General features: G+C 36.2%; 1 protein-coding gene across 4 annotated transcripts in view; it reads left to right on the top strand.

Moving 5' to 3' along the window:
* Window positions 1-25,485, top strand: part of LOC101738279 (collagen alpha-1(XVIII) chain) — a 106,873-nt gene that overhangs the window by 61,350 nt on the left and 20,038 nt on the right. For 2 of the 4 annotated variants that reach the window (XM_012696097.4, XM_062671260.1), the window contains exons 2-6: window positions 3,445-3,503; window positions 4,082-4,584; window positions 21,369-21,437; window positions 22,649-22,669; window positions 24,646-24,706. In XM_012696097.4, the coding sequence (XP_012551551.3) occupies window positions 3,445-3,503; window positions 4,082-4,584; window positions 21,369-21,437; window positions 22,649-22,669; window positions 24,646-24,706 (713 nt within the window). The remainder of the gene's footprint in view (window positions 1-3,444; window positions 3,504-4,081; window positions 4,585-21,368; window positions 21,438-22,648; window positions 22,670-24,645; window positions 24,707-25,485) is intronic. The other 2 variants (XM_021352393.3, XM_062671261.1) reach the window with 1 other exon arrangement.

Raw genomic sequence — 25,485 nt, 5'->3', positions numbered from 1 at the left:
CGGTATTGAGGACAATATTCAAATATCGACAGATTACAGTTTAATGGTCCGTGAAATAGAAAATTGTAGAATATTCGAAATGTCGCACATTATATTACGTCTTTACCTGTAAAGCTACCTAAAGTATACTATAAGTATGGTTGGTAATTATATTCAAAATAAAATATATTTTTATTTTTTAAATATTTTATCTAATATTTTTAACGTACATAAAAGCTATATGACTTTGACTGACATGTGGCGCACTGAAGCAATTATGTCGATTTCTGATACTAAGGCGCCGAAATATCTGATATTTGACTTTGGGAAAAACGAATCTGAAGATACTGTGAATGAATCTATTGCTAAGAAACCTAAGAGACTAAAGCACTTCAAAAAAAAAGAAAGTCAACACTAGTTGAACACTAATAATGTTGACAGGCGCCTTAATAATATAAATCGACATAATTAATTCTATACGCCACGTAGGGCACCGGAGACCTACACGTCAGTCAAAGGGTTAATTATATCACTCAATATTTTTATTAGTATTGATCGCGTACTAAATTTATATTTTACAAGCTTACAATCCATCTGGTCATTAATGGTTAATGGAGTTAATGGACATCACAGGCCTAATTACTACCTTGGCTCGTGTGATCGAAATTTAACATTACCCACTTATATTTAACGGCTGTAAGGACTGTACTACCTACCGAGTCGAAACTCATAAATATTAGAACGAATTAATATTGAACGATTGGCTTCGAGAACGAGATAGTAAAGTAGTTGTTACTACTTTATAATTACTAGAGGTCCCGCAGTAGTCGAAATTCGACTATAATTAATTGGAATTGTAAGTTTGTACACTATTATGATTGTATTTTTTACTTCTATAATCACAAATTTCGCCGAGACTACACTATAAAAAATATTAATAAAGACAAACAATATTAAATCTATTCTCAATTTGACCACAGACGTCAAGAACAAAATTTTAACAATAAATAGTATGCATGCGTGTGTGCGTCAAATACATGTAGTGTGTGTAATGTTTTCTTTATTGATTTAATGTATCTTTTATGCATTATTTAAAAAAATATTAGCATTGTGCACTTCTTCTCTATATTCTCTACTAGCGACCCGCCCTCGCTTCGCTTCGGAAACATTAAAACATACATGAAACCAAACAAAAAAATTAAAAAAAAAAAAAAAAAAGTAGCCTATTTTCATCAGGGACAATGTCGGCTTCTAATGGAAAAAGAATTTTTCAAATCGGTCCAGTAGTTTCGGAGCCTATTCGAAACAAACAAACAAACAAATCTTTCCTCTTTATAATATTGGTATAGATAAGTGTGGAAATTTTCATACTCCTTCGTCCGCGCAATTTTCGTAAAAAGGGATACAAAGTTTTTGCTTCAGTATTAATATATAGATTAACACAAAAATTGCGTGGTCCACCAAAAATCAGCGGAACTCCAAAAGAATGTGACGTCAATTATTAATTTATCTAATCATTACCATCAAAGGTTCGTCAAAGCGTCAAAATGTAAACAAACTCGATCATTTAACTGCGTATATTTCTGTTTGCTTCCAAACGGGCCCTGTAAGCCGTTTGAAAACGTTTTAAAACAAATATTTAATTTTCGTTTCTTACAATTCGATGGTGTACTCTTTCGATGGAGCCTCGTGTGAATTTCGATGGCAGTTCAATATTTATTTTGGCATCGAATAATTTCAAAAGTTTACTTATAATTACGTTTTATTTCTCTGTATGTGTTTTTTTTCTGATTGACGTAAATTTTGTGTTGATGTAATATATTTTTTTATCTTTTAAAGATCTATAGATAGACAAATTCACAGACCGCTTGGTGTTCACGATTGACACTCATGGTGAAAAAAAAATCAAACTCGCAAAATTATAATTTGCGTAATTAACTAGTGGTAAGACGTCTTTTAAGTCCGCAAGGGTAGCTACCACCGCCCTGCTTATTTCTGCCGTGAAACTCTAATGCGATTCAGTTAGAAGGGTAGCCGTTATACTGTAAAATCTGAGGCATTAGAACTCATGTCTTAAGGTGAGTAGCGGCATTTAAGTTGTAGATATCTATGGGGACTTAACACCATGTGAGCCGTGAACTCGACCATTTTTCATTCCACTGGGATCGTCTTTGTGTCAACCATTTCTAAGGTTAATATTGAGTAAGACTTGATCGATCGTGAACCGTGCTGACCCACTGAGCAATACAAGTTTTGTTTGGTTTAACTTTACTTATCGTTCCCTTAGTAGTGCAGAAATTTCTGCTACTTCTACAACGAGACAATACTCTGATTGCGTCATTGCCCTTGTAGGCAGACGAACATACGGCCCACCTGGTGGTGAGTGGTTACCGTCGCCCATGGACTTCAGCAATGCCAGGGGCAGAGCCAAGCCGCTGCCTACCGCTTAATACTCTCCACAAGCCTCGTTTGAAGAAGGACATGTCATAGCGCTCGGGAAACACCGTGGAGGGGAGCTCATTCCATAGCCGGATGGTACGTGGCAAAAAAGATCTCTAGAAACGCACTGTGGATTTCTACTCAACAGCTTTTTTCATGGGAATTTTTTCAAGGTGTTGTAAAGTTCGCGTTGGAGTTATCAAAATTGTCTTTAGCAGGTATTGCGATATGGGTTGCGTTAGCATAATTTTCCGTTAAATTTTAAAACTATTTGGAAAAAATTGTATGCCAAGCGACTTCATTCTCCCCATGGCAATGTCGATGTCCATGGTGACAGTGACCACTTATTTAACATCAGGTGGACCAAATGCCAAAATCTATATATTAATACGTGAAGCAAAAACTTTGTATCCCTTTTTACGAAAATTGCGCGGACGGAGGAGTATGAAATTTTCCACACTTATAGAGAATATAGAGATATTCTCTATAAGTGTGGAAAATATCATACTAAGAAGTGCACAATGCTAATATTTTTTTAAAATAATGCGTAAAAGATACATTAAATCATTAAAGAAAACATTACAAACACTACATACCACGTATTTGACGCACACACGCATGCATACTATTTATTATCAAACTTTTGTTCTTGACGTCTGTTGTCAAATTGAGAATAAATTAAATATTGTTTGTCTTTGTTAATATTTTTATAGTGTAGTTTTGGCGAAATTTGTAATTATAGAAGTATAAAATACAATCATAATAGTGTACAAACTTACAATTACAATTAATTATAGTCGAATTTCGACTACTGCGGGACCTCTAGTTTTTATAAATACGTAATTAAAGGACTACATGCCAAATTTCAATATTAAGGATAATTTGCGCAAAATAATTTGGTTAAGTACTAATTATTTTCAACACAATGAATGTACATACTAACAGCAGCAACTTTGCTTTTAATTTTTATAGATTAAGGATAATAAAAAGAAATCACAACAACTAATCTTATTAATTCTTTTTCAGGTACACTTTATTTTCTATACTACTCTTCCAAAGAGCAATTTCCAGTTACTTGTCTGGTGGTAAGAATATATTTAATTTTTTTTGTATTTAATTGTTATATACTTTATTATATTATAATTTTATTGTTGTAAATAAACTATATGGTTCAATTCTTCTCTGATCTATTCGTTCAGCATCTAATGACTTTAATGCTGAGCAAAGGTAAATTTGGAAACTTGTTTTTTCTCGCCTCGTATGAGAAAAACTCTCAACTGTAAAAATAGTACAACTCGCAAAAACCGAAGAAAATATATTCGAAAATGTTTATCTACTATGTGACCTGAAGGAAATAAAAGGCATCATACATGCAGTTATATTTGTACATAGTATGTAGTCTGGTAACTGGCCAAATTCGGATTACACTTGATACACAATAATACACTGAAGTCATGAAAGGTTTTTGTCTTGAAGATTTGTGTATTTGTGCGACAATCTACATAAAGTTTGAATAAATTTGTTTGATTTAATTTTCAATAATTCAATAAAAGCTTAGAGCATAATATTTAGGGACAGTTTCAACCAAATCGGTTGAAAAAAAAAAGCAGTTTTTGTAAGATAATAAAATTTTCATTTAGCCGATGACGTACTTCATTTACAGGTTACAACTTACTGAGACTGGACCAATTACCTTCCGACATACCGACAACCGTAGCACCCGACGGCTTTCCGGCTCCAAATTTCGCAAATCAATCCGTCACAATACCAATAAGCGACATCATCGAAATCGGGGATTATCTACCAACACCGTTTATTATCAACGCAGTGATCAAATTGGACGAACTAACAGCGACATGCTTATTCCAGTTTAAGAATAACGTTGCTGACACGTACTTCAGTTTGTGTATGGAGCCCGCCAGCGAGTCTCTAGTGAGATTTATCTTCAACGGCCTCGATACGAGCCCTATAGAAACCGTAGTGAAAGTAGACAAAGATTCATGGACAAAATACACTTTTGAAATCGATCGCACCTCGTTGACCACTCGTTTGGACTGTATACTCTTATTTAAGCAGAGCACCGAGAGACCTACTATGGATGTTTTATTCGAACCGGATTCGACGTTGGTTTTGGGAGAGTCGCCTTACAGTGAAAAGAATTTTATGGTAAGTGTTATATAATCGGTGATGTGTTTTTCTTTGAACTAGGAATCCCTCTACTATGAAAACCAAAGACTGACGCTTAAAGAAAAAGATACATATATACAACATCCAGATAAGGAGCAAAGAAATGTGTTCGTCACGCGAATGATTGGCCAATATGGGAATGGATCTCACAATCTTCAGCCAAGCCGTCATTGCGCTAACTACTGCGTTAACAAATCAGACATTGCTCCCCAGTGCTTGTTTAGCATTCTTACACTGGTAACAGAGTTGGGAGATTGTATGTAAGTTTCCTACCCTTCTACGTATGTAAGGCCTTGGTCTGATCCCCGCAGCACCACACCATGGCTATTTAGGACTCAATTATGAATCGTCACCTACTGATTCTGGGTAGAAATAACTGAGAATGAGGATGTTTTTGTTCGAACTCACAATTCATTCGGCCACTACTAAATATGCAGTTATTTTTTAATTTTTTATTGCTTAGATGGGTGGACGACCTCACAGCCCACCTGGTTAAGTGGTTACTGGAGCCCTAGATGTCTATCATCTACATCGTAAACGAGCCACCCACCTTAAGATACAAGTTCTAAGATCTCAAGTATAGTTACAACGGCTGCTCGACCCTTCAAACCGAAACGCATTACTGCTTCACGGCAGAAACAGGCAGGATGTTGGTACCTACCCGCGCGGACTCATAACAGGTCCTAGCACCAGTAAAAATTGTTTATAAAATTACACAATGTTTTCCGTGCCGTCGGATTTTGGTTTCTCGAGACCCACCCGACAAGGTTTTGATAACTCATAAGAGAAAACAAATTAATACTTTTTGTTCTAAACAAAAAAAATAATTTTAATCCCTTTTTTACGCCATCTAAATTCTCCCGTTGTAAATCCAACGACTCCGCGGAGACACCTTAATATTAACTTTGTAACTTAATGAACGTTTAATGCAGCACAGCGGTACAAACATAACATGTGTTACCAAATTTATCGTTTAGACAAACAGCCATTTTGCATTGTAATATAATTGCAGTTTTAGTTCACTTTGAATTTATTTATGAAGATTAGGATTAAATGCGTTTCGGCTGAATTGTTATTATCTATATATATAAATAAAAATGAATTGCTGTTCGTTTGTCTCGCTAAAACTTGAGAATGGCTGGACCGATTTGACTAATTTTGGTCTTGAATTATTTGTGAAAGTCCAGAGAAGGTTTGAAAGGTAGATAAATATGAAAATGCTCGGAATTAAATAAAAATAACAATTTCGTTTTTTCTTTGATGTCCCCCCCCGTCGGATGGACTCCTTTTGTTTGTTTTAAGTTTATTTTATACAAAAGTTTAGGTATTTTATTTACCGATTGAGGCACTACGAAGTCTGCGAGTCAGATAATTTGTTAATAAATTTATTTAGAATGTTTTGGACTAGGTTAGGCTCCATTGAGGGGATCGCGATGTGTGGCATTATAAAAACGACGCGCTTGGATCCAGATCCGGCAGCGGATGCATTCCCTAAGCAGCTGCCCTTAAGCTATTAGATCTTCTTCGTAAGGGGTTAAGGCAGCAATTAGAAAATCCCACAAACCTGAAAACGGATCGGGTAACATACTATCCTGCTCTGTAGATATAGACGGTAGATATCCCTGTCTCTGTCTATGTCCTTTTACCTCCAATTACTAGACGAGTTACAATACACTTGCTGTTAAAATGGTAAGAGCCCATAATCATCACAATGCAAATATCGCCACCCACCTTGAGGCGTTTGATAAGGTTGTTATATCATTTGAACTGTTGGCACTTGGTTGGAGATGTCTCTTGACAGAGTATGGTCATTACCGACCATTGACGACACTTCAGCAATATCTGGACCACATAGAGCGCTGCTTACCGTCAAACTTTATTACACTTCTCAAACATCGTTGAGACACATGTAATTGAGGCTTGCGAATACCGAAGGCGAGAGAAAATAAAAAGATATCCGTACAAAAGTCTTATCGCTAATATCTTCAACAATCATGAAAGTCACTAAACTTTTAAATATCAATGGTCGGCTTTTATTTGTGATATCGGCTCCTCGAAAGCGCCCACAAATAAGAAAAGGATCTTGTGAAAGGCAAAATTGAATTCACCTTTATCCAACGACTTTATAGAATCGAAACCGGCTTGAGACGGATACGAGTATAGTAGCAGCCGAACAGACGTTAAAATTTTCTAGAACATTCCGAAAAATGTTTTCGAGTATTTGAAGATTTATATCTAAATAGGTGTTTTTATTATTTATTTTTTAGATGGGTAATTTTTTCCTACCTATGGTGATAGCCTTGAGAGGCTATTTCAGCTTCAGCCTAGCGTGTAGGTGAGCTCTCGGGGCTCAAACCGGAAGTGTTGCTAACATTGGCTCTAGCAAAAGCAGTGCTTCGCAGAATCGGAAACACGATCCACTGAGAAGACCCGGCGAGAAACTCAACCCATAGGGATAGTTAAGCCCATAGGGGTTAATTTACTCGGTGAGCCCTTCGTTGGAAGCGACGGGTTCGGCGTGGACGGTGACCGATGCTTAAGGTACATAAAAGCCCCATTAATGGATCAGGAGGATCCGTAATGACGTGTTTGGAATGACTAGCCTTTATCATTCGGTCCACAGGATCGGTTATACCAAGTCACGAGGTATATGGGGCACATAGTGATGACGTCATTATACTTTGAAGTCATCATGACCTAAAGAGAGAGACTCCCAGTGTACTAGAATCGCGCGATGCGATTTTGCCTAAGTTCAAATTGCCTTCAATTATTGTGCAAAATAGTTGTTCGATCTGAATTGAACTTCAACTTCATGTGCTAAAGGGTTTTCTTTGTTGCCTTTGTAGGCCGACGAGCATGCGTACCCAATTGATGTTAAGTACTCACTGCCGTTCGTCGACCTCAGCAATGTCAAGAACACAGTCAAACCGCTGCTGCCTACTATGTTCAAACCGCTCGCAAAGCCGTACAGATAACTACTTAACACTAGCTGGGCTCCTTTATCAGTCTATTCAATAAACAAAAAGTATCATCAGGAAATGCTAACAACAATACCTTTTATAGGCGTAAATAGTCGAGTTGAATGTCCGCCTGAAATCAAATGGAGTATGTAATATATCGAGTAAAGATTGACCACAGTTGCAATGGAATTTAGACTTTGTGTCTATAGCATCTAAGGCGACATTAATGTCAAAAAATACAACAGGCACATCATTGTGTTAGTACGCTCTTAGTAACTTAACCTAAGCATCAGCCCGTTGAGTTTCTCGCCGGATCTTCTCAGCGGGTCGCGATTCTGATCCGGTAGTAGATTCATTCGCGAAGCAGCTACTCTTGAGTTGTTAGGTCTCCCTTGGAGGCGCTCGGGTAGCTGTTAGCAAATCCCGCCTCTTCTGGCTGAGCCCTTGCTCGCCCACCTGCCCTTGTGAATCTGAAAAGGCTCCGGGCCACCAGTAAGCCCTCAATCATAAAAAAAACGCTCTTACTGCAAAAAAAAATACAAAGTTTTTTATTGCAAATGCCAATAAAACATAGTTTGTCCAAATCGATCGACTGTTGTTGTATGAAAAGAAAAGATTTTTCTTTGTAAACTGTATCAACATAGTTACGGTTTGTTCGTTCACCCATCCAAAACAAAAAGTTTGAAACCGATAGATCGTGTAATTGTTGTTTTTACGAAGCTTCGCGCTTTGATGTAAGAACATACCGATTCCTTCAAAAATCGTTTGGCGTCTGAATTACCACGAGAATGCGAAGGTTCATAAACATTTTTTTGTTGTTTTTTTATTTTATTGTTTTGATGGTTGGAGAGCCCACAGCCCACCAGGTGTTAAATGGTTACTGGAGCCCATAGACATATACAACGTAAATGCCGCCACCCACCTTAAGATGTGAGTTCTAAGGTCTCAGTATAGTTACAAGGGCTGCCTCACCCTTCAAACCGAAACGCATTACTGCTTCACGGCAGAAATAGGTAAGGCGGTGGTACCTACCCGTGCGGACTCACAAGAGGTCCTACCACCAGTAATTACGCAAATTAAAATTTTTTGGGTTTTATTTTTATTACACGATGTTATTTCTTCACCATGGAAGTCATTTGTTAAGTACGTATTTCATAAGAAAAATTGGTACACGCCTGCGAGATTCGAACACCGGTGCATCGCTAGATACAAATACACCGGACGTCTTATCCTTTAACCCACGACGACGAATATCTTCAATACTGCAATTATGAGATCGATGTATTTACAACTAAAGTTATTCGGGATAATACTTGATAACAGGGAAGCCGCGAACTCAACCCGGCTACAAAAATAGAGGAACGTACCAGAAGCCTTCTTATATAAGATCTCGACAAAAATAGGCAGAATCTTGGTGTCCGTCCACCACACGTAAAAGGGACCTCACATATTCTACTCACACTCGCACTAACGCAATGCAAAAGTTAAAAACTTCTCAGTCGTTTAAAGTCACGTACGTTCAACATAACCTCACAGAGAAGAGAAATTAAGGCGACCCGCACTCGGAAGGAAGGAAGTTGAGACAGAAAAACTTGGCGCCGTACCTGTCTGAACAATGAGCGCACAGCTACAAAGTTTCAACTGCTTTATCTTGGTACAAGTTGTGAAATGAAAGCGTAAAAATATTCCTATATTATAAATACAAAAATCATATTACAGTCGATCTTAGAAAATGGGCAGAAAATTATAGAATATTTCCCTTGTTTACATTTTCACTACACTATTTTCTGTTGTTCAAAAATCTTCGATTTCTTAACCAGGACATTTATACGCCTTGTGTTTTTTTATTTTTATTGCTCTTGTAAGCGGACGAGCATACGGCCCACCTGATGGTTAGTGATTACCGTCACCCATGGACTTCAGCAATACCAGGGGCTGAGCCAAGCCGCTGCCTACCGCTAAATGGTATATTTAAAATCGTATTTCTGCTAAATATTGGACATTTGTTACCATGTTCTCGCCCACTGTTTGTAGGCTTACGCGATTACCAAAAGTATTAGTAAACGTATTTTAAAATCTTTGTTTTTTATTGCTTAGATGGATGGACGAGCACAGACAGCCCGTCTAGTGTTAAGTGGTTACTGGAGCCCATAGACATCTACAACGTAAATGCGCCACCCACCTCGAGATATAAGTTCTAAGGTCTCAGTATAGTTACAACGGCTACCCCACCCTTCGAACTGAAACGCATTACTGCTTCACGGCGGAAATAGGCGGGGTGGTGGTACCTACCCGTGCGGACTCCAAAGAGGTCCTACCACCAGTGATTACGCAAATTATAATTTTGCGGGTTTGGTTTTTATTACACGATGCTATTCCTTCACCGTGGAAGTCAATTGTGAACACTGTATTTGTTTTATATTTAATTATCTGGCTTTAGTGTTAAATTTTTAGTTCGTAGACTGGTCGGTTTGTACTTCTACAAATAGGTAAAATCATGAACCAGATAACACAATACCGCATTTGCCGAAGATGTGCGAGTAAACTCCGTTACCACGATACGAAGTAATCTTATTTTCTAATTCAAGCTATAATACGCTATCGTGAGGCGAAATTTCATATAAATATCGCACTATTTTTGTGCGTGGTAAATGTCACACATCCAAACAAGCATTCTTAAAATTTATAAAATTACTTGTATTCATAAAATATTTTTTACTAACGCCATAAGTCTCTTTTCCTGTAATAAATGTCTTGTTTCTCTTTTATCTTTCAAACCTCTAGGAATCGCTACATGTTTTGAAGTAAAAAGTTTATGACTTAAACCATCCAAGTAGCACTGAGGGACCAAACGGCGGTTCGCGAAGGATTTGAGTGCGGTATCGTGAGGCGGTCGGTTTCGTCCCAACCTTCTTTTTGAGGAGCTTTAAACAAAGCGAACAATTGATTTTATATACTTTCCCGCGATGCCTTTAAATGGCCATTGAAAGTTCAAAAGCTATGATTTAAGGCTTCGACGGTATTACCAAAACAAAAGTATTAGGGGGTTTCGATTTTTCTTTGTATTTTCCTTTTTCTTTTATTTTTGAAACGTTTGATTGTTGTTTAGCAAAGCTGTTTACGATTCGATTAATCTCGAATTTTCAATAAAATCTTCTGCATTTTTATGGACTTCGTAATAATACTTTGGTTAGCCTTAACAATAACCTACCACGGCTTTGTGGCTTACACGTGCTTAATATAGATCAAAGAGTTTGGAATTAATTTAATTTTGAAATAATTTAGTTTCACTGCTATATAAATAAAATTGGAGTGTCTGTTTTTAATATTGACATAGCCTCTTTTAACTACATGCATATGAATATATATACGGTACATACACCAAAATAACATTTTTAACAATTTTTGTCTGTCGGTCTGTCTGTCTGTTTGTTCCGGCTAATCTCTGGAACGGCTCGACCGATTTTGACGGGACTTTCACTGATAGGTAGCTGATGATATAAGAAGTAACTTAGGCTACTTTTTTTAGACTAGCTTCAACAACCGCGGGACTCAGCTATCAATAATAAAATTTAATGTTTCCGAAGCGAAGCGAGGGCACCCGCTAGTAATAAATAAGTAGCAATGTATCATCAGAATTGTTCGAACTAACAAATCTGTCGATTAAAGAATCACATTTTTTTTATTAGGGATTTTAGGACCTGGTAACTAAGACCTTTAAGTCATCTCTTATTTTAATTTATATTCTTATTTTTATGAAAATTGATAATATGGAGTGAAATGAAATGACATGAAGATGATTAATTTGAGACATTAATCTACTGGGATGAAATTAAATGAAATGAGATGAAATGTAATCTCAGTAAAATGGTGATCATTTACTGAAATTTTTTTCAGTGGACTTTTTGGAGCATCCCGGGAAGTTACGTCCAACGGCTTTGCTTGATTTTCCTACATTTGTGCACTTTCATACATATACTAAACAGTTAATAAACCACCGTTATTACACATTTAAACCAGAAGAAAAACTAAATAGACAAAATAAAACAAATCACACAACTTCACTCCTCGCGTTCCCGCCAAAAGTCCCGAATCACACATTACATAATCACATAACCTACAAATTCTGAATCGATATTTAAATTCACAGAATGACGTAAGTTTTTTCACAGGCCGTGACATTGACAATTGACGAAATAGAACAAGTGTAGATACGAACAAATATAAAATGAATAAATTTTAAATGTATCATCATAACCTATAAATCATAATAAAACAAACGTTGGTAACAGACGTTTTGATGAAAACGCGAGACAATTAGAATAACTCACGTGTAACAAGCTACGTGATCTCATTACGTTTTTAATAAAGTAGTCGATTTATGACAATGAATTTGAGCTGTGCAATGTGTGTAAGACAAGGTTCTTAAGACAAAGGTCTTAAGAACGTACGCTTTTTTGAAATTAAATTAAATTAAAATGTAATATATATTATTGATTGTTTTCTTTGTCGTATCACTCATGTCAGAGAGGTTGTGGTCGTCAGTTAGTAAGTATAATTACTGTGGGCAGATGTTATACGCGTCACGAGTAATCGCCACATCTCAATTAATAAATTTTTTTTTTTTTTAAATTCACTTCACATGTTTTTTTTTTTAAATATAATTAATATGGGTTTGAAGATATAGAAAAATTAAGTATTTGCGGAAAGAATAGTACATATCCAGGAGAAATAGTCATATAGCGTGGCATTAGACTTCGAAAAGCAACTAGAAGAATATTGCAAACCCTACCGCGTCGGATCACACGGATACCGGTTCAAACGGGGATCCTCCTTAAATTTGCTTCAGTTCTCAAGCGGAAAATCCAATGATTTACCGGGATAAAGCCTTATCATAATCTCGCACGTCCCTCATATTTCACACTGAGTTAGTGCCGTGTTCTTGCCTCATTGTTTCAAAGAATTCCAAACGTTTTAGCTTTTCATCTCTCAGTTTAGATATTTTTGCTTTTAAATTAATATATGTAATGACGTCTGTACAGAAAATAGGCCGATACAACATTTGAATTTAACTATACTTCGCTGGTATTCATATGCCTATTTTTAAGTATTGTTTGAGTGTGTCCTGAAAAAAAAAAAAACAATATTTATTTAAATAGTGTACATTGTAATTACTTGTAAAACCGATTTATAGGTTCACCTGACGTTAAACCTAAAAATACCCTACTAATGCAATGCTGTCCTACTAGATCGAAAATTCAACTATTCATTTTACGGCATAATTAAAAAAAAAACCTAATCTGGCTCATAATTTTTGGTTAAAACTTTCATTTGCGATATCAAAGAACGATAACTTTGAGGCCTCAAGTTTAATTGGAACATTTTAATTGTTTTCGAAAGTATTATGATTAGTTTGCGAAGGAATTACAATTTTCAGCTTCGGCTAGCGGAGACCAGTAATTTTTTTAATTTTACGTTTTTAACTAAAAAGTTTGAAATTTTTAGAAAGCCCTTATTAAGCTATTATTTTGATAGTAAGCAGCTTTGGTTACGTCACTAAAGACTCCTTACATTTTTAATGCGTAATTAATACAAGATTTTACAATTCTGTGACAGGCAATATTTTTTTATTTTTTTATTCTTTATTAGAGCCATACACCTATTAGGTTCAGTCGGCTAGGCAATCATTTAAACGAGATTTCAAACTATGATTACTGTGTATGTAGGTATGTAGGTATTTTTTTAAGTATATTGATGAGTGAACTCACCGTCCATTCGGTAAGTGGTAGCCCATTGTCAACACAACACAAAATTTAATGCCTTTGCCCACCCTTAGATCGAAACGTCAGCTGTGTTCTATCAAGGATGTCCCTTCAAGCCGAAAATTAGATATTTAATTTTATTGTTTAGATGGGTAAAAGAGCTCGCGGTACAGCTTGTAGTAATTTCCAGTTTTTTATTTTTATTTATTGCTTAGATGGATGGACGAGCTCACAGCCCACCTGATGTTAAGTGGTTACTGAAGCCCATTGACATCTACAACGTTAATTAGCCACCCACCTCGAGATATAAGTTCTAAGGTCTCAGTATAGTTACAACGGCTACCCTACCCTTCGAACGCATTACTGCTCACGGTGGAAATAGGCGGGGTGGTGGTACCTACCAGTGCGGACTCCCAAGAGGTCCTACCACCAGATAATTAATATATCAATAACGTAAATGCCGCTACCCATCTCGAAACAAGGTTTAAATCTTAGTTTTTACAGTACAACAGCTGCCCTACCCTGCTAAATGAAACGCATTACTGCTTCAGGGCAGAAACGGGCAGGGTGGTGGTATCTACCTGTGTGGCCCACAAAACGCCAGACTACCTCCCGAAATTTAATCAAATTACAATTTTTATTACCTGATGTTATTCCTTCACCGTGGAAGTATTTCGTGAACATTTGCAATAGTATTTTTTTTTTATTGATTTGATGGGTGGACGAGCTCACAGCCCACCTGGTGTTAAGTGGTTACTGGAGCCCATAAGCATAGCCCTTAAGATATCTTAAGTTCGAAGATCTCAAGTATGATCTAGTATGATCAAATAGTATTCCCTTCAAACCGCATTACTGCTTCACGGCAAAAATAGGCAGGGCGGTAGTACCTACCCGCGCGGACTCACAAGAGGTCCTGCCACCAGTAATTACGCAAATTATAATTTTGCGGGTTTGATTTTTATTACACGATGTCATTCCTTCACCACACGTATTTCATTAGAAAAGTTGGTACCCGCCTAGAATTCGAATGCCGGTGCATCGCTACATACGAATTGCACCGGACGTATTTATCTTTTAGGCCACGACGACTTCATTTCATTAGGAAAATCAGTACCTACCTGTGTGATTCGAACACGGTCACAATCGCATCGCTAGATACGAATGCACCGGGCGTCTTATCCTTCAGGCCACGACGCCTTCATAAAATACTCCACAATTGTTGATTGCTTTTTCCGTCTTTAAGCCGGTTTAATAGTGACAATAGTTTGATCGGCTATTAATCAGGAGTTAAGAGAAGACGACTTCAGCTATTAGCTAGAAACGTAACTTAGCAAATTACTATTGCAAATTTTAAAAAAATGTATTTAAAATTTCGCATTTTTGTTTATTTTAGTGTACAAAAAAAGGGTGCGCGTACTTATGTACGCGAGTAAGAAGTTATACTTAATTTTTGTTAATTTTTTTTTTAATTTAAATTTTAATCAATTTGAAAAAAAATCGATTAAACAACATCCTCAAACACGCATATTGGACATCCCTTTTCTTTACATCGTATAAATTCGGTAATTCTCGGTACGGTTCGGAAAGTTCACCTGCGGCTATATTCAGACTCGCCAAGTTACGTCGGTCGTATTGTGATGAGCGATTTAGTGGGCAGCTTCATTCTGTTCATTTTGTGTCACGGTGCGCGCGCATCGTGAAATTTCACTCTCATCAATTTTTCATAACGCGCCTAAAGAAGTATAACTTCAAAAACCTTGGTATCTCTCTCTACAGAACATTGAAGTCACAGTTAAAATACAAAAGAAACATAAATTTAACACAACTTTTATAGGCTTTGTGAAGCCGAAAGCCACGAAACGAAGACCCTGTCGAACTCTTAGATAAGACGGATGGGTTGAATGTGGTTTCATGCGAAATTTTGTTGGGCGAAAACTAAATTTGTGTTGAATAGTTTTGGGTTTAGTTAAAACTGTAACTGACCTGTCTCGTGTTACCTTAACGAAATCAACAACAATATGAATTTATTTATTCAAACATAAAATACTTATTCTTTTGACCTGTCTAATGGTCAGTAGTCCACCATGGACCATACTGGACCAGAGTTGCAGAGGACCGAGCCCAATGGAGAGAGCTGGAGGAGGCCTATGCCACGAGGCACGTCGAACTGCGAGATATGTTATAAGAAATAAAATGTAAAAATACACAAAAATGTTTAATTTCATGGTTGTAGTTCGGAATTAAAGGGCTTTATTATTATTATTATTATTATTATAATGGTCAGTAGTCAGATTTAGATATCAGCAATTAGGCAGTGGCTTGACTATCCTCCTGCCATTACTGACGTCTATGACGGTGACTACTAGATACCTCGTCTACCAAAATGGCTATATAAATAAATGCAGGGTAATAACGAAATGGCAGGGTATTCACCCATAGAGTGCTAAACTAGGGCAATATCGAAACAATAGATCTCATGTTAAAGTCTGTACGTTATAAGACAAATAGACAGTTATTCGAACTAATTCATATTCAGAATACCAGTGCTACTAAACATTGTGTAGGAATCCGCTTCCAAAAGTCAGGAAATAATACACAGATTGCAGTAGTTCACTTAATTCTGTATTGTTTTATTTGTAACTCCACTTATACAATCTTTAGATATCTGCTCACTACTGAATACACTGCTTTCTGTCCCGTTTTTTCAGACTACCGCCTTTTTAATAAAAAAGGCCTTAGTGGCGACGTGCCCCCACCAACAGTGTTCCTATTTGGCAATCCGAAAATTGCCTTATCATTAGGTAACAAATTTAATTATTTTACAACAAACCTTACAGTTGCTCGTAGTGTTGTTCAAACTTGTAAGCTCGAAGTAAACTTGAATGTAGGGTAGCGAAATTTTCCCCCCGACCTAACATGAAAGCGCGTATAAAATTTAATTCAACTTATTTCAGAAGGTTTTTGCTTTTCAAACGAATTAAATAGAGCTTCGGTTTTTTTTTGTTTCGTATATTTTTTTCGAATAACATAAAACTACAACCAGTGGAACTCCACCACGCTGCGTTCTCTACCGAAATGTTTGCGCTAGCAACGCAATTATTGTAGTTGCTTCCGAGAAAACACAACAAAATATTATCGTCTAAAGTATATAAAATAAAATTTAAGCACCTTGTTTGTGTAATTAAGAGTAACAGTGTATTTTTGGAACCCACATCGGTTGGTACATACCACGCTATTTCTGCCAAAGCAATCACGTGCGTATTCCAATGCCATTAAGAGTACGACGTCATGTCTCATTGTTGTTGATAAAAAAAGGCTTTTAGTAAATGTCAGATGTCGATTTTCCGTAAATCGGTCTTTCGTTAAACAACTGTCAGAATTTTAATTCCTTACGACGGACGATGCGGAGGGGTACCCTAACCGGGAAAAAACGTCCGTAACGTAAGATTTTATTAATAATGCACACAGTGTACGACTTAACTTTGTACTAACGTACAAAAAAAAAGATATTTTTTATCATTCATTGACCACGATCTCAGAACGTTCGCTTGCGAATACACTAACTCCTATGCAAACAACCGAGAAGTGTACCACAATAAGTTGGCACGTTACCGAATGACCGTAGTTTGTTACGAAACCTCCAGTTTTATTTACTTTATACCTCGAGTAGAACTTTAAATTTATATTTTTATAATACGGAACTTCGTTCCTATCCGGTGTCCCACGACACCACACTTTTTTTTTGTTCGGAAGTGTATTGACAAGATTGAAATTTTAGTACAATTTCATCTATTCAAATATGGAATAAAAATATTAAAACTTAAAAGGTCTCTCTTCTGTCTTTCAGCCTAAAGACCTCCACTGCTTGGAAATAGATCTCGCCAAGCCTCACTACACAGATTAAAGGAATTAAGTGACTTAAAAAATGTTTATCTTATATACTTATGTAATTTTATAATTTTGTTCCACTTTTTTTGGTAAAGAATTATCTAATATTTCACAAACTTTGTCTAAATTTTCCGTTCCCTTTTGAAAACGTTAAACATGAAAATGTAGCAAAAGACAAATCAGTAGAATTGTGGACTCCGGTTACGTAATATCCGCCGTGTCATAGCTTCACAGCTGTTGCGATCTACTTCCGTCCACAACAAGGATTCGATAATGACAATATGGATGTGGTATCGTATACAAAAAAATCTAATTATTCTAAAATAAGCACAGATCTCGTGTCGACGAACGAATTCTACAGTAAAAGATTGATTCCAATAGTATAAATTCAAAACTCAAAATTTAACCGAAACAGCAATATTACAGTACAAAGGAAATCAGAACTTTTTCTCTCAACATTATTATATACATTCGGTCCGTTAACGAAACTATCAGGAGGACGGTGAACTAATCTGCCTGTCAAAATTAAAAAAAGATGCACATCTAAGTTTAGCTTACAGCGTAATTTTGACATGTCCACAATCTTTCATGACTCCGCGTGCACTGATCCGTCCTGAACAGGGAAGGTGCGCACGAATTCGCTAGAAATCGAACTGCGGTGAAACTTGGTAAGTTGTGTTTGTATCCGCTCGGACGTTAACTAAAGAGACCTCCAGTTGTCGATAGTTACATCAGGAGCTCTTTTATCAAGGGCTGTGCGTTAAAAAATTTAATGTATTTTTCTTTAAATAGTAAAGTACCATAGAACATTCCTTTTTCTCTACAAAACCTTTACCCTATAAGTATGTAACCGGTTATCGAGCTATGTGATACAATTTAAACTAAATTCCCAATGCTTCTACATCACCCTGGTGTGGCAGAAATTTCGTTGCCTCTTTCCTATCCTAACTACTCTCCTTAAATTCTAAGTAAAGCATATTTATTCATGACGTAAGCACACAACTTGCTGTAAACAAAAACACAGTAATTACCCTTGTCTAAATAGAAGCCACTTACATGACACAACACAAGATGATCTAACAATTCAAATCAAATCAAATCAAATCAAAATATTTTTATTCAACATAAATGAAAGTACATACTTGTTGAACGTCAAAAGAACTACCGCCAATTCACAAGAACTAGCCTCCGTCCTGAGAATAATTGGCAAGAAACTCAGCGGGCATGTCTTTTTTTTATTAAGAAATTATTTTTTATTAGTTTTTTAACATTAGATTTTTTTTTAAATATGAATTTTTTACAATGAGTATTATAACGTAACAATTACTACAATATTGAAATGCCCGGAGCGAGCAACTCATTCCCACTTTGTGCAATCTTCTAGATAATCATTGACTTTATAGTAAGCAATTAGAGGTAACGACACTAAATAATCTTTCTGGACAATTGGGTGTTTAAAATATACAACTCGTTTCCCATTCCCTGGCATTGATTTATTGATAGAATTAGATTTTTTTAGATTTACAATTAGATTGAAACTAGATGGGCAATGCAATTTCAAGTACTATTATCATTAAATATGACACCTAAATACTGGTGGTAGGACGTCTTGTGGGTCCGCATGGGTAGGTACCACCATCGCCTGTTTCTGCCGTGAAGCAGTAATGCGTTTCGGTTTGAAGGGTTGGGCAGCCGTTGTACTTTAAAAATTGAGACCTTAGAACTCATATCTCAAGCTGGGTGGCGCATTTACGTTGTAGATGTCTATGGGCTCCGGTAACCACTTAACATCAGGTGGGCCGTGATCTCGTCAAGCACTTAAGCAATAAAAAATAAAAAGAAATCCTACCTACAATTGTATTATCTCGTTAGGCTTTCAATCCTCCTCCTCCTTCAGTCGATCGCTCATTGCTGAGCATCGTGATGCGCCCGTCTGTGACATTTTTTTTGTATTTTGTATCCACGTATGTCGATCAGTGGCACAGTGAAGTGCGTGGCTCAGTCTCATGTCCAGATACTCGGACACTTGGTCACTCCATCTTTTTCCGCTCCGACCTCTGGATCGTCTTCCATCCACTTTACCCGTCACTATGAGTCTCTCCAGGTTGTCAGAGGGTTTTCTTGCTATATGACCAAAATATTGGAGCACTTTATATAGGCATTTGGTGGATAGCCTCTGGTCAACTTTTAACTCGTTGAGAATGGAAGCGTTGGAAGCGAAAACGAGCGTCTCAACAATTTGCACTTTCAATACCCTATTAATAAATTAATAAATTAAATTCATACAAAGATCGAGATCTTTCAAAGGGCGCAAACAAAACCTTTAAAATCCAACAAGAAGCCAACACGGATTTCAGCTTCGTAAAAATTAAAATACGCTTCGTCTCTTCCTTCACAAAGAGTTCCTACTTTAGACGTCATATTTTTAATCTTCTCACCGAGCCGAGCAGACGTAGTAAGATTTAACGTCTTATCCACACGTTGCGGCGAAAAAGTTGCTTTTTATTTTATTGTTCTAGATGTGTCTGGTGTTAATGTGTATCATAATCCATAGACATCACGATACAAATGTCATCACACACATCTAGGACTGCATCACGAATTTACAATTTTTATTAAGCTATGGCATAGCTTTTATCGCGGTCTTTGAGCGTGGCGACCGAATCACTTCGAAATAGCACACGCAGAAATAGGCAGGGTGGTGGTACCTACCCGCGCGGACTCACAAGAGAGGACTCACAAAAGAGGTCCTACCAGCAGTAATTACGCAAATTAATATTTTTGCGGGTAGATTTTTGATATTGAATCAAAATGTTTTCTTGGGTGAACATAATTTGTGATTGAAAGAAGTTTTATTGTGTCTTCAGGGTTACAATAAATTAAAAAAAAATAGTTGCTCCAAAGATTCCGACTGTAAACCGAGCATTAAGTTTTAATACTTTCTTTAGCTTTACGGCGCTACGTCACTACAGTCTAACTGAATCATGTTCTCCGCGAAAGTTCAGTTGTTAACGCAACCATTGAAATAAAATTTTATCCATCCCAACGAACCCTTGTTGTTTGTAACTTCACTATCACTTGTAACTCCTGCGATGTTTTCTTTGAAAAGATTTAACGCAAAGCAATTGTCTACGCGAGACACTGTGGCCTTATTGTTTCTTTAATAAAACCAATTGCATTCTTGCTACTTCCTTTAATTATACAATGGTTTGGTTGTGATTGTTCGTCGATGAATCTTGGAATGTGACCTTTCACGAAAAAAGGAAGGTCTTGTGTCAATAATGATTATTGGGAGGTATCTACAGACTGTTGTTGAATGCTGTCAGCGCGCGGTGCCGGTAGTAGTAAATGTTTTGGCTAGCTTGCTGTGCTAAACGCGTCAGGCGCCGCGACAGCAATAAATGTAGTTCATAGTTATAACAGGTTTCTTGGCCTTTCAAACAGTGCTTTTTTATTCGAAACTCCGAAACTATTATAACTCGACTGGCTCGATGGTTTAGTCGTTAGCGCTCTTGACTGCTACGCTGAGGGTCGCGGGTTCGGTTCCCACATCGGACAAACATTCGTGTGATGAACAGGTTTGTGTGCTCTTTGTCTCGGTGTTTATTATATATGTCTCTATGTATGTATTTAAACGTATATAAGTATGTATGTCTGCCTGTGTTATGTTGCCAATTAGGCCAAATTAAGATTATCCCAAATTAGCCCAAATTTGGGGCGGATGACCGTGCGTGATTTGTTGCCAATTTTTTATTTAAGTAAATTTTAGTGAATTTGGTCTCACATTTTAACTGTAAAAATTGTTTTTTTCTAGACAATTACATCCTTAGTTAATACTACAATGTGCAATAAACTTCGTATAATAATGACTTTGTATACAAAGTAATATATTCCTAAATAATAATATAATCGAGAAGCAATGAAGGGTTTCAGTCAGAATTCTCTTTTAATAAATGCAAAGAGTACATGAGAAGCCACTACAACTTCGATCAACTATGACCTCATGGTGGCCGGGAATACCTATGTCACAGTTTTATGGATAGACCCTGAGTTCTATAATTATTGTCCCTGTACAGATAAGCAAATGAATCGCCACTAAGTAAATTTTTTTTATATTTTTGAATTCGCACTTAATTTCATAAATTTTTTTCAGGGATCCATAAAGGAAATAAAAATATATCCGGACTCAAACGAAGAAACCATAAAAAATATTTGCAACGAGGTAAGATAACTTATTTTATAGTTCATGTTAAAGATGATCGTATAAGTCCTTGTGAAATAGCAAAAAGGAAACCTAATTAGCTGTGAAGATGAAAATAATCGTAAATTGTAAGTCTTTTACAAAACAAAGGTACAGCATGATTGTGTTTGTTACACATTTTTTTCTGACTATGCTGATAGCCTTGAGAGGCTATTTCAGCTTTTCTCACGGGGTTCAAACCGGGAGTGTTGCTAACACTGCCCCTAGCATGAGCAGTGCTTCGCAGAATCTACCACCGGATCGGAAAACCGACCCACTGAGAAGATCTGGCGAAAAACTCAGTGGGCCGTGTCTATGGGTTAATTTATTCGTCGAGCCCGTCGTTGAAAGCGACGGCTTCGGCGAGGACGGTGATCAGTGCTTGAAGTATTTAAAAGCACCGTTAACGGATCAGGAAGATCCGTAATGAAGTGTTTAGAGTAATTACACAAGATACACAAATACCTATATTAAAACACATTCACGACGCTTGAGCTCATCTTAGTATTGAAGGAATCGATCCTAGACCCATTATTTCTTTGCGTCAAGTCAAACACGAATTAAATGAGCCATGAATAAAAGCCATTAAATTTATTAGAGATCGACTTTTTTAAGGTGGCATTTGGATAAATCTATCTACGTGGCGACAATAGATAGTACAGAAGGAATACTAGAAATGTCCACTGCTTATGCAACGGGGAATGAAGAAATGGCTAGTAAATTTGATTCTGCGTTAATGAAAATTATAGTTAGATTCAGTCAAACATCGCTTTAGGTCATTCTAGCTAAGAGAAGATCAACAATCGATTCCAAGGCTTTGAAGTTTTTGATAGCAACGAGTGATTCGAAAAACCGTGAAAAACACTGTCAAAATATTCACCAAACCAACAGGTTGATACAATTAGTTTGTTTTCATAGCGGTTTTTACCAAACGCGTATGAATAGGCATGAATAAAATCAATACAATCAAATTTAAAAACTTTGTATTGAAAACGAATTTTAATGTACCTACCAAAAATTTTAAATTGTCTACTAGCTTTGGGACTGCTATCTGCTTAGTTAGACCCTGATTACGGAACAAATTTTTGTGTTAATGACCAGAATCCATAATATGTTTGGGATTCCATAATTGACAAACTACAACTCTAAAATTCACATTTTTTTTTCTTTCTAATTCTTTTAATATTTTACAGGATTTCAAATTACCGAGTATAGTTAGTATGATTGCATTATTAAAAGCACATTATGCTTCAGCAACACCTCTCTGTGTCATTGTTCTAACATTTGGTCATGCAAATTACAATTTTATTTTTAATCTACAACAAAAAGTATTAAAAAAATGGTCTTTGGTCATAATTATCATGTGATTTATAACGCTTTTGTTTCTCAACCCCAGAAGTAAATTCGTCATAATCTCAATAATATTAACTCGTATCAAATACACAATTCTGACTCTCTCAAAAATAGTTTTTGGAAACAACGTTTAATAATTTACTATTTGGATACTGTGTTTTATCTTCTATTCCATAAAATACCAGTGTATCGTCTTGTTCGTCAACTAATTGATTTTATAAATGAAATCAGTTTTAGACATTTAGATAAAACAAAAACAAAGTTAAATCCCGAATTATCTAAACAACAATAATTAAAGTAAAATAATGTAACTTTCTAATATTATAATGGAAGTTATTGTTTTCCTTGGAACTGAATGAGTTATTCTCGTATAAAATGGCAGCTAAGGTATTTAAAGATTAAATAAAGTTTGCTTTAACATCCCAAGTCCATTGTGTACAAAGACTATTTTTGTCATGCAACATATTACTTAAACAGTATTCACACAGTGAATTGTTTAGTGATAATTGAAAGAGATACATGTGCTAAGCTTGTAAAATTGTGATACTCACTTATGTTTTTTAAAAGGCAATTTTTAGTGGATTATGAAATATCGTGAACTGTATTGACACTGTAATAGGAAGGAACAATTTCACCTTCCAAATATGCAAAAAAGACAATTTAAAATTATTTACGTTCAACGGATGGGAAATATTTAACAAAAATTTCGAATAAATTTTTGATTGACGCATGGAATATTCTTTTTATTTTACTGACGAAAGAATACCAGTCTCGCTGCGTTGTATATCGGCAAAATTAATGAAAAAGAATGGGCCGTTTATTAATATTTCGTGTGCCACCATGGAGCGCTGTTTAGTAAGTCGTTCCTGAAGTGCTGATTTTAGATGAGAAGATGCTACAATATACTCCGATTCCAAACTAGCATTTACTGACGGTAGAGCATATTGTAATCCCACAAACAATAACCAAAATACTCCGATTACAAACCAGCATTTACTGACGGTAGCACATATTGTAATCCCGCACGGATAGGTCCCAACATCTTGTCTATTTTTGCCACAAAACAGTCATACATACCATAGCCCATCTGGTTGTAAATACCGACTTTCAAACATCAGTGTGGGGTTCCGAGATGTTTTGCCGGTACTTATGCAATGTAAATATTAAACAGCTTTCAATTGACCTTTCCAAAACTGCGCTTTACTTACGACATACCAAGCTTTTTACTTTGTTAACACGGGTCCATAATCTGAAAGCATACCTAAAAATATTCAACATCACATTATAATATGAATAATATATAAATAGATTTAGAAATAGAATCTATTTGTATATTTTCAATATTATAATCTACAAGTCGTATTGAATTTGACAATTGTCTACTTCTTTCTTTACAAACTATTATTAATATTTGTAAGTTTTTCAAATTATTCAGTGCTATTCTAGAAGTTTGTCTTCGACCCTTCCAAAGAAGTATGACAACTGAGCAAATGTCAATTAATTTTAACTCGAACATCATTAACTCGAATAACACGAGTAACTAAATCTGTTTGAAATCTGTATAAATAAAACGTTCAAAGACATAAAATTCTATAAAATGTTTTTTTATAAATTTAATAACAACTTTCACGTAATTTCCGCTGCCATGCAAATATGTGACTTCAGCTGATTCTAAGTTACTTAGCAAGCAAAAGGAGAGTCATGTAGTATAACTTTTCAACATAGATATTCTTAACAAAGATAACTAGTCTAACGATTATAACCCGAACATACAGATTTCCAACAGTTTCGATTTTATCTTAACAGATTTATTTTATTAAAAAAAATATTTTTGTAGTTTAATGAAGAAAACGAAGAGTCAACGGACAATGTAGAAGAACCTCAATATATTAAAAACCGTAAGTTATCACAGATAATCGTCTACAATCTAAGCTCTGTTTGCTAAGAAAATTTCAAGCATTTCGAAATATTATTTTTGGTACATATTAAGAGTGTTCAATAGAAAGTGATAATGAGTATGATGCTACTATCTTTTATTAAATGTTATCTTATTATATTTTTCGCCAACCTTCCAAATATATATACTTTGTGTATATATTTTTTTTGTTGTTGCTTAGATGTGTGGACGAGCTCACAGCCCACCTGGTGTTAAGTGGTTACTGGAGCCCATAGACATCTACAACGTAAATGCGCCACACACCTTGATTCTCAGTATAGTTACAACGGCTGCCCCGCCCTTCAAACCGAAACGCATTACTGCTTCACGGCTAAAATAGGCAGGGTGGTGGTACCTACCCGTGCGGACTCACAAGAGGTCTTACCATCAGTAAATTTATGTTACGTATTAAATGTTATCTTATTTTATTTTTCGCCAACCTTCCAAATCTGTATACTTTATATATCTCTTTTGTAAAGCTAAAATTCCCTTTTAAAGGAAATCTTCCTGATCCCAAAAAAGTGTCGTGTCGTGAACCGCGGCGACTACTGCGCCATCATTTTCAAATTTAGGCCCCTAAGATGTTCCTTTAACCGCTGAAATAGGTAGAAATCACTAGATTTACTGGTGGTAGGACCTCTTGTGAGTCCGCGCGGATAGGTACCACCGCCCTGCCTATTTCGGCAGTGAAGCAGTAATGCGTTTCGGTTTGAAGGGTGGGGCAGCCGTTGTAACTATATT

The sequence above is a fragment of the Bombyx mori genome, chromosome 11 (assembly GCF_030269925.1).
Source record: "Bombyx mori chromosome 11, ASM3026992v2".
Classification (NCBI taxonomy): Eukaryota; Metazoa; Arthropoda; class Insecta; order Lepidoptera; family Bombycidae; genus Bombyx; species Bombyx mori.
Note: the sequence above shows the minus strand (reverse complement) of the source record. Positions and strands in the feature narration are given on the sequence as shown.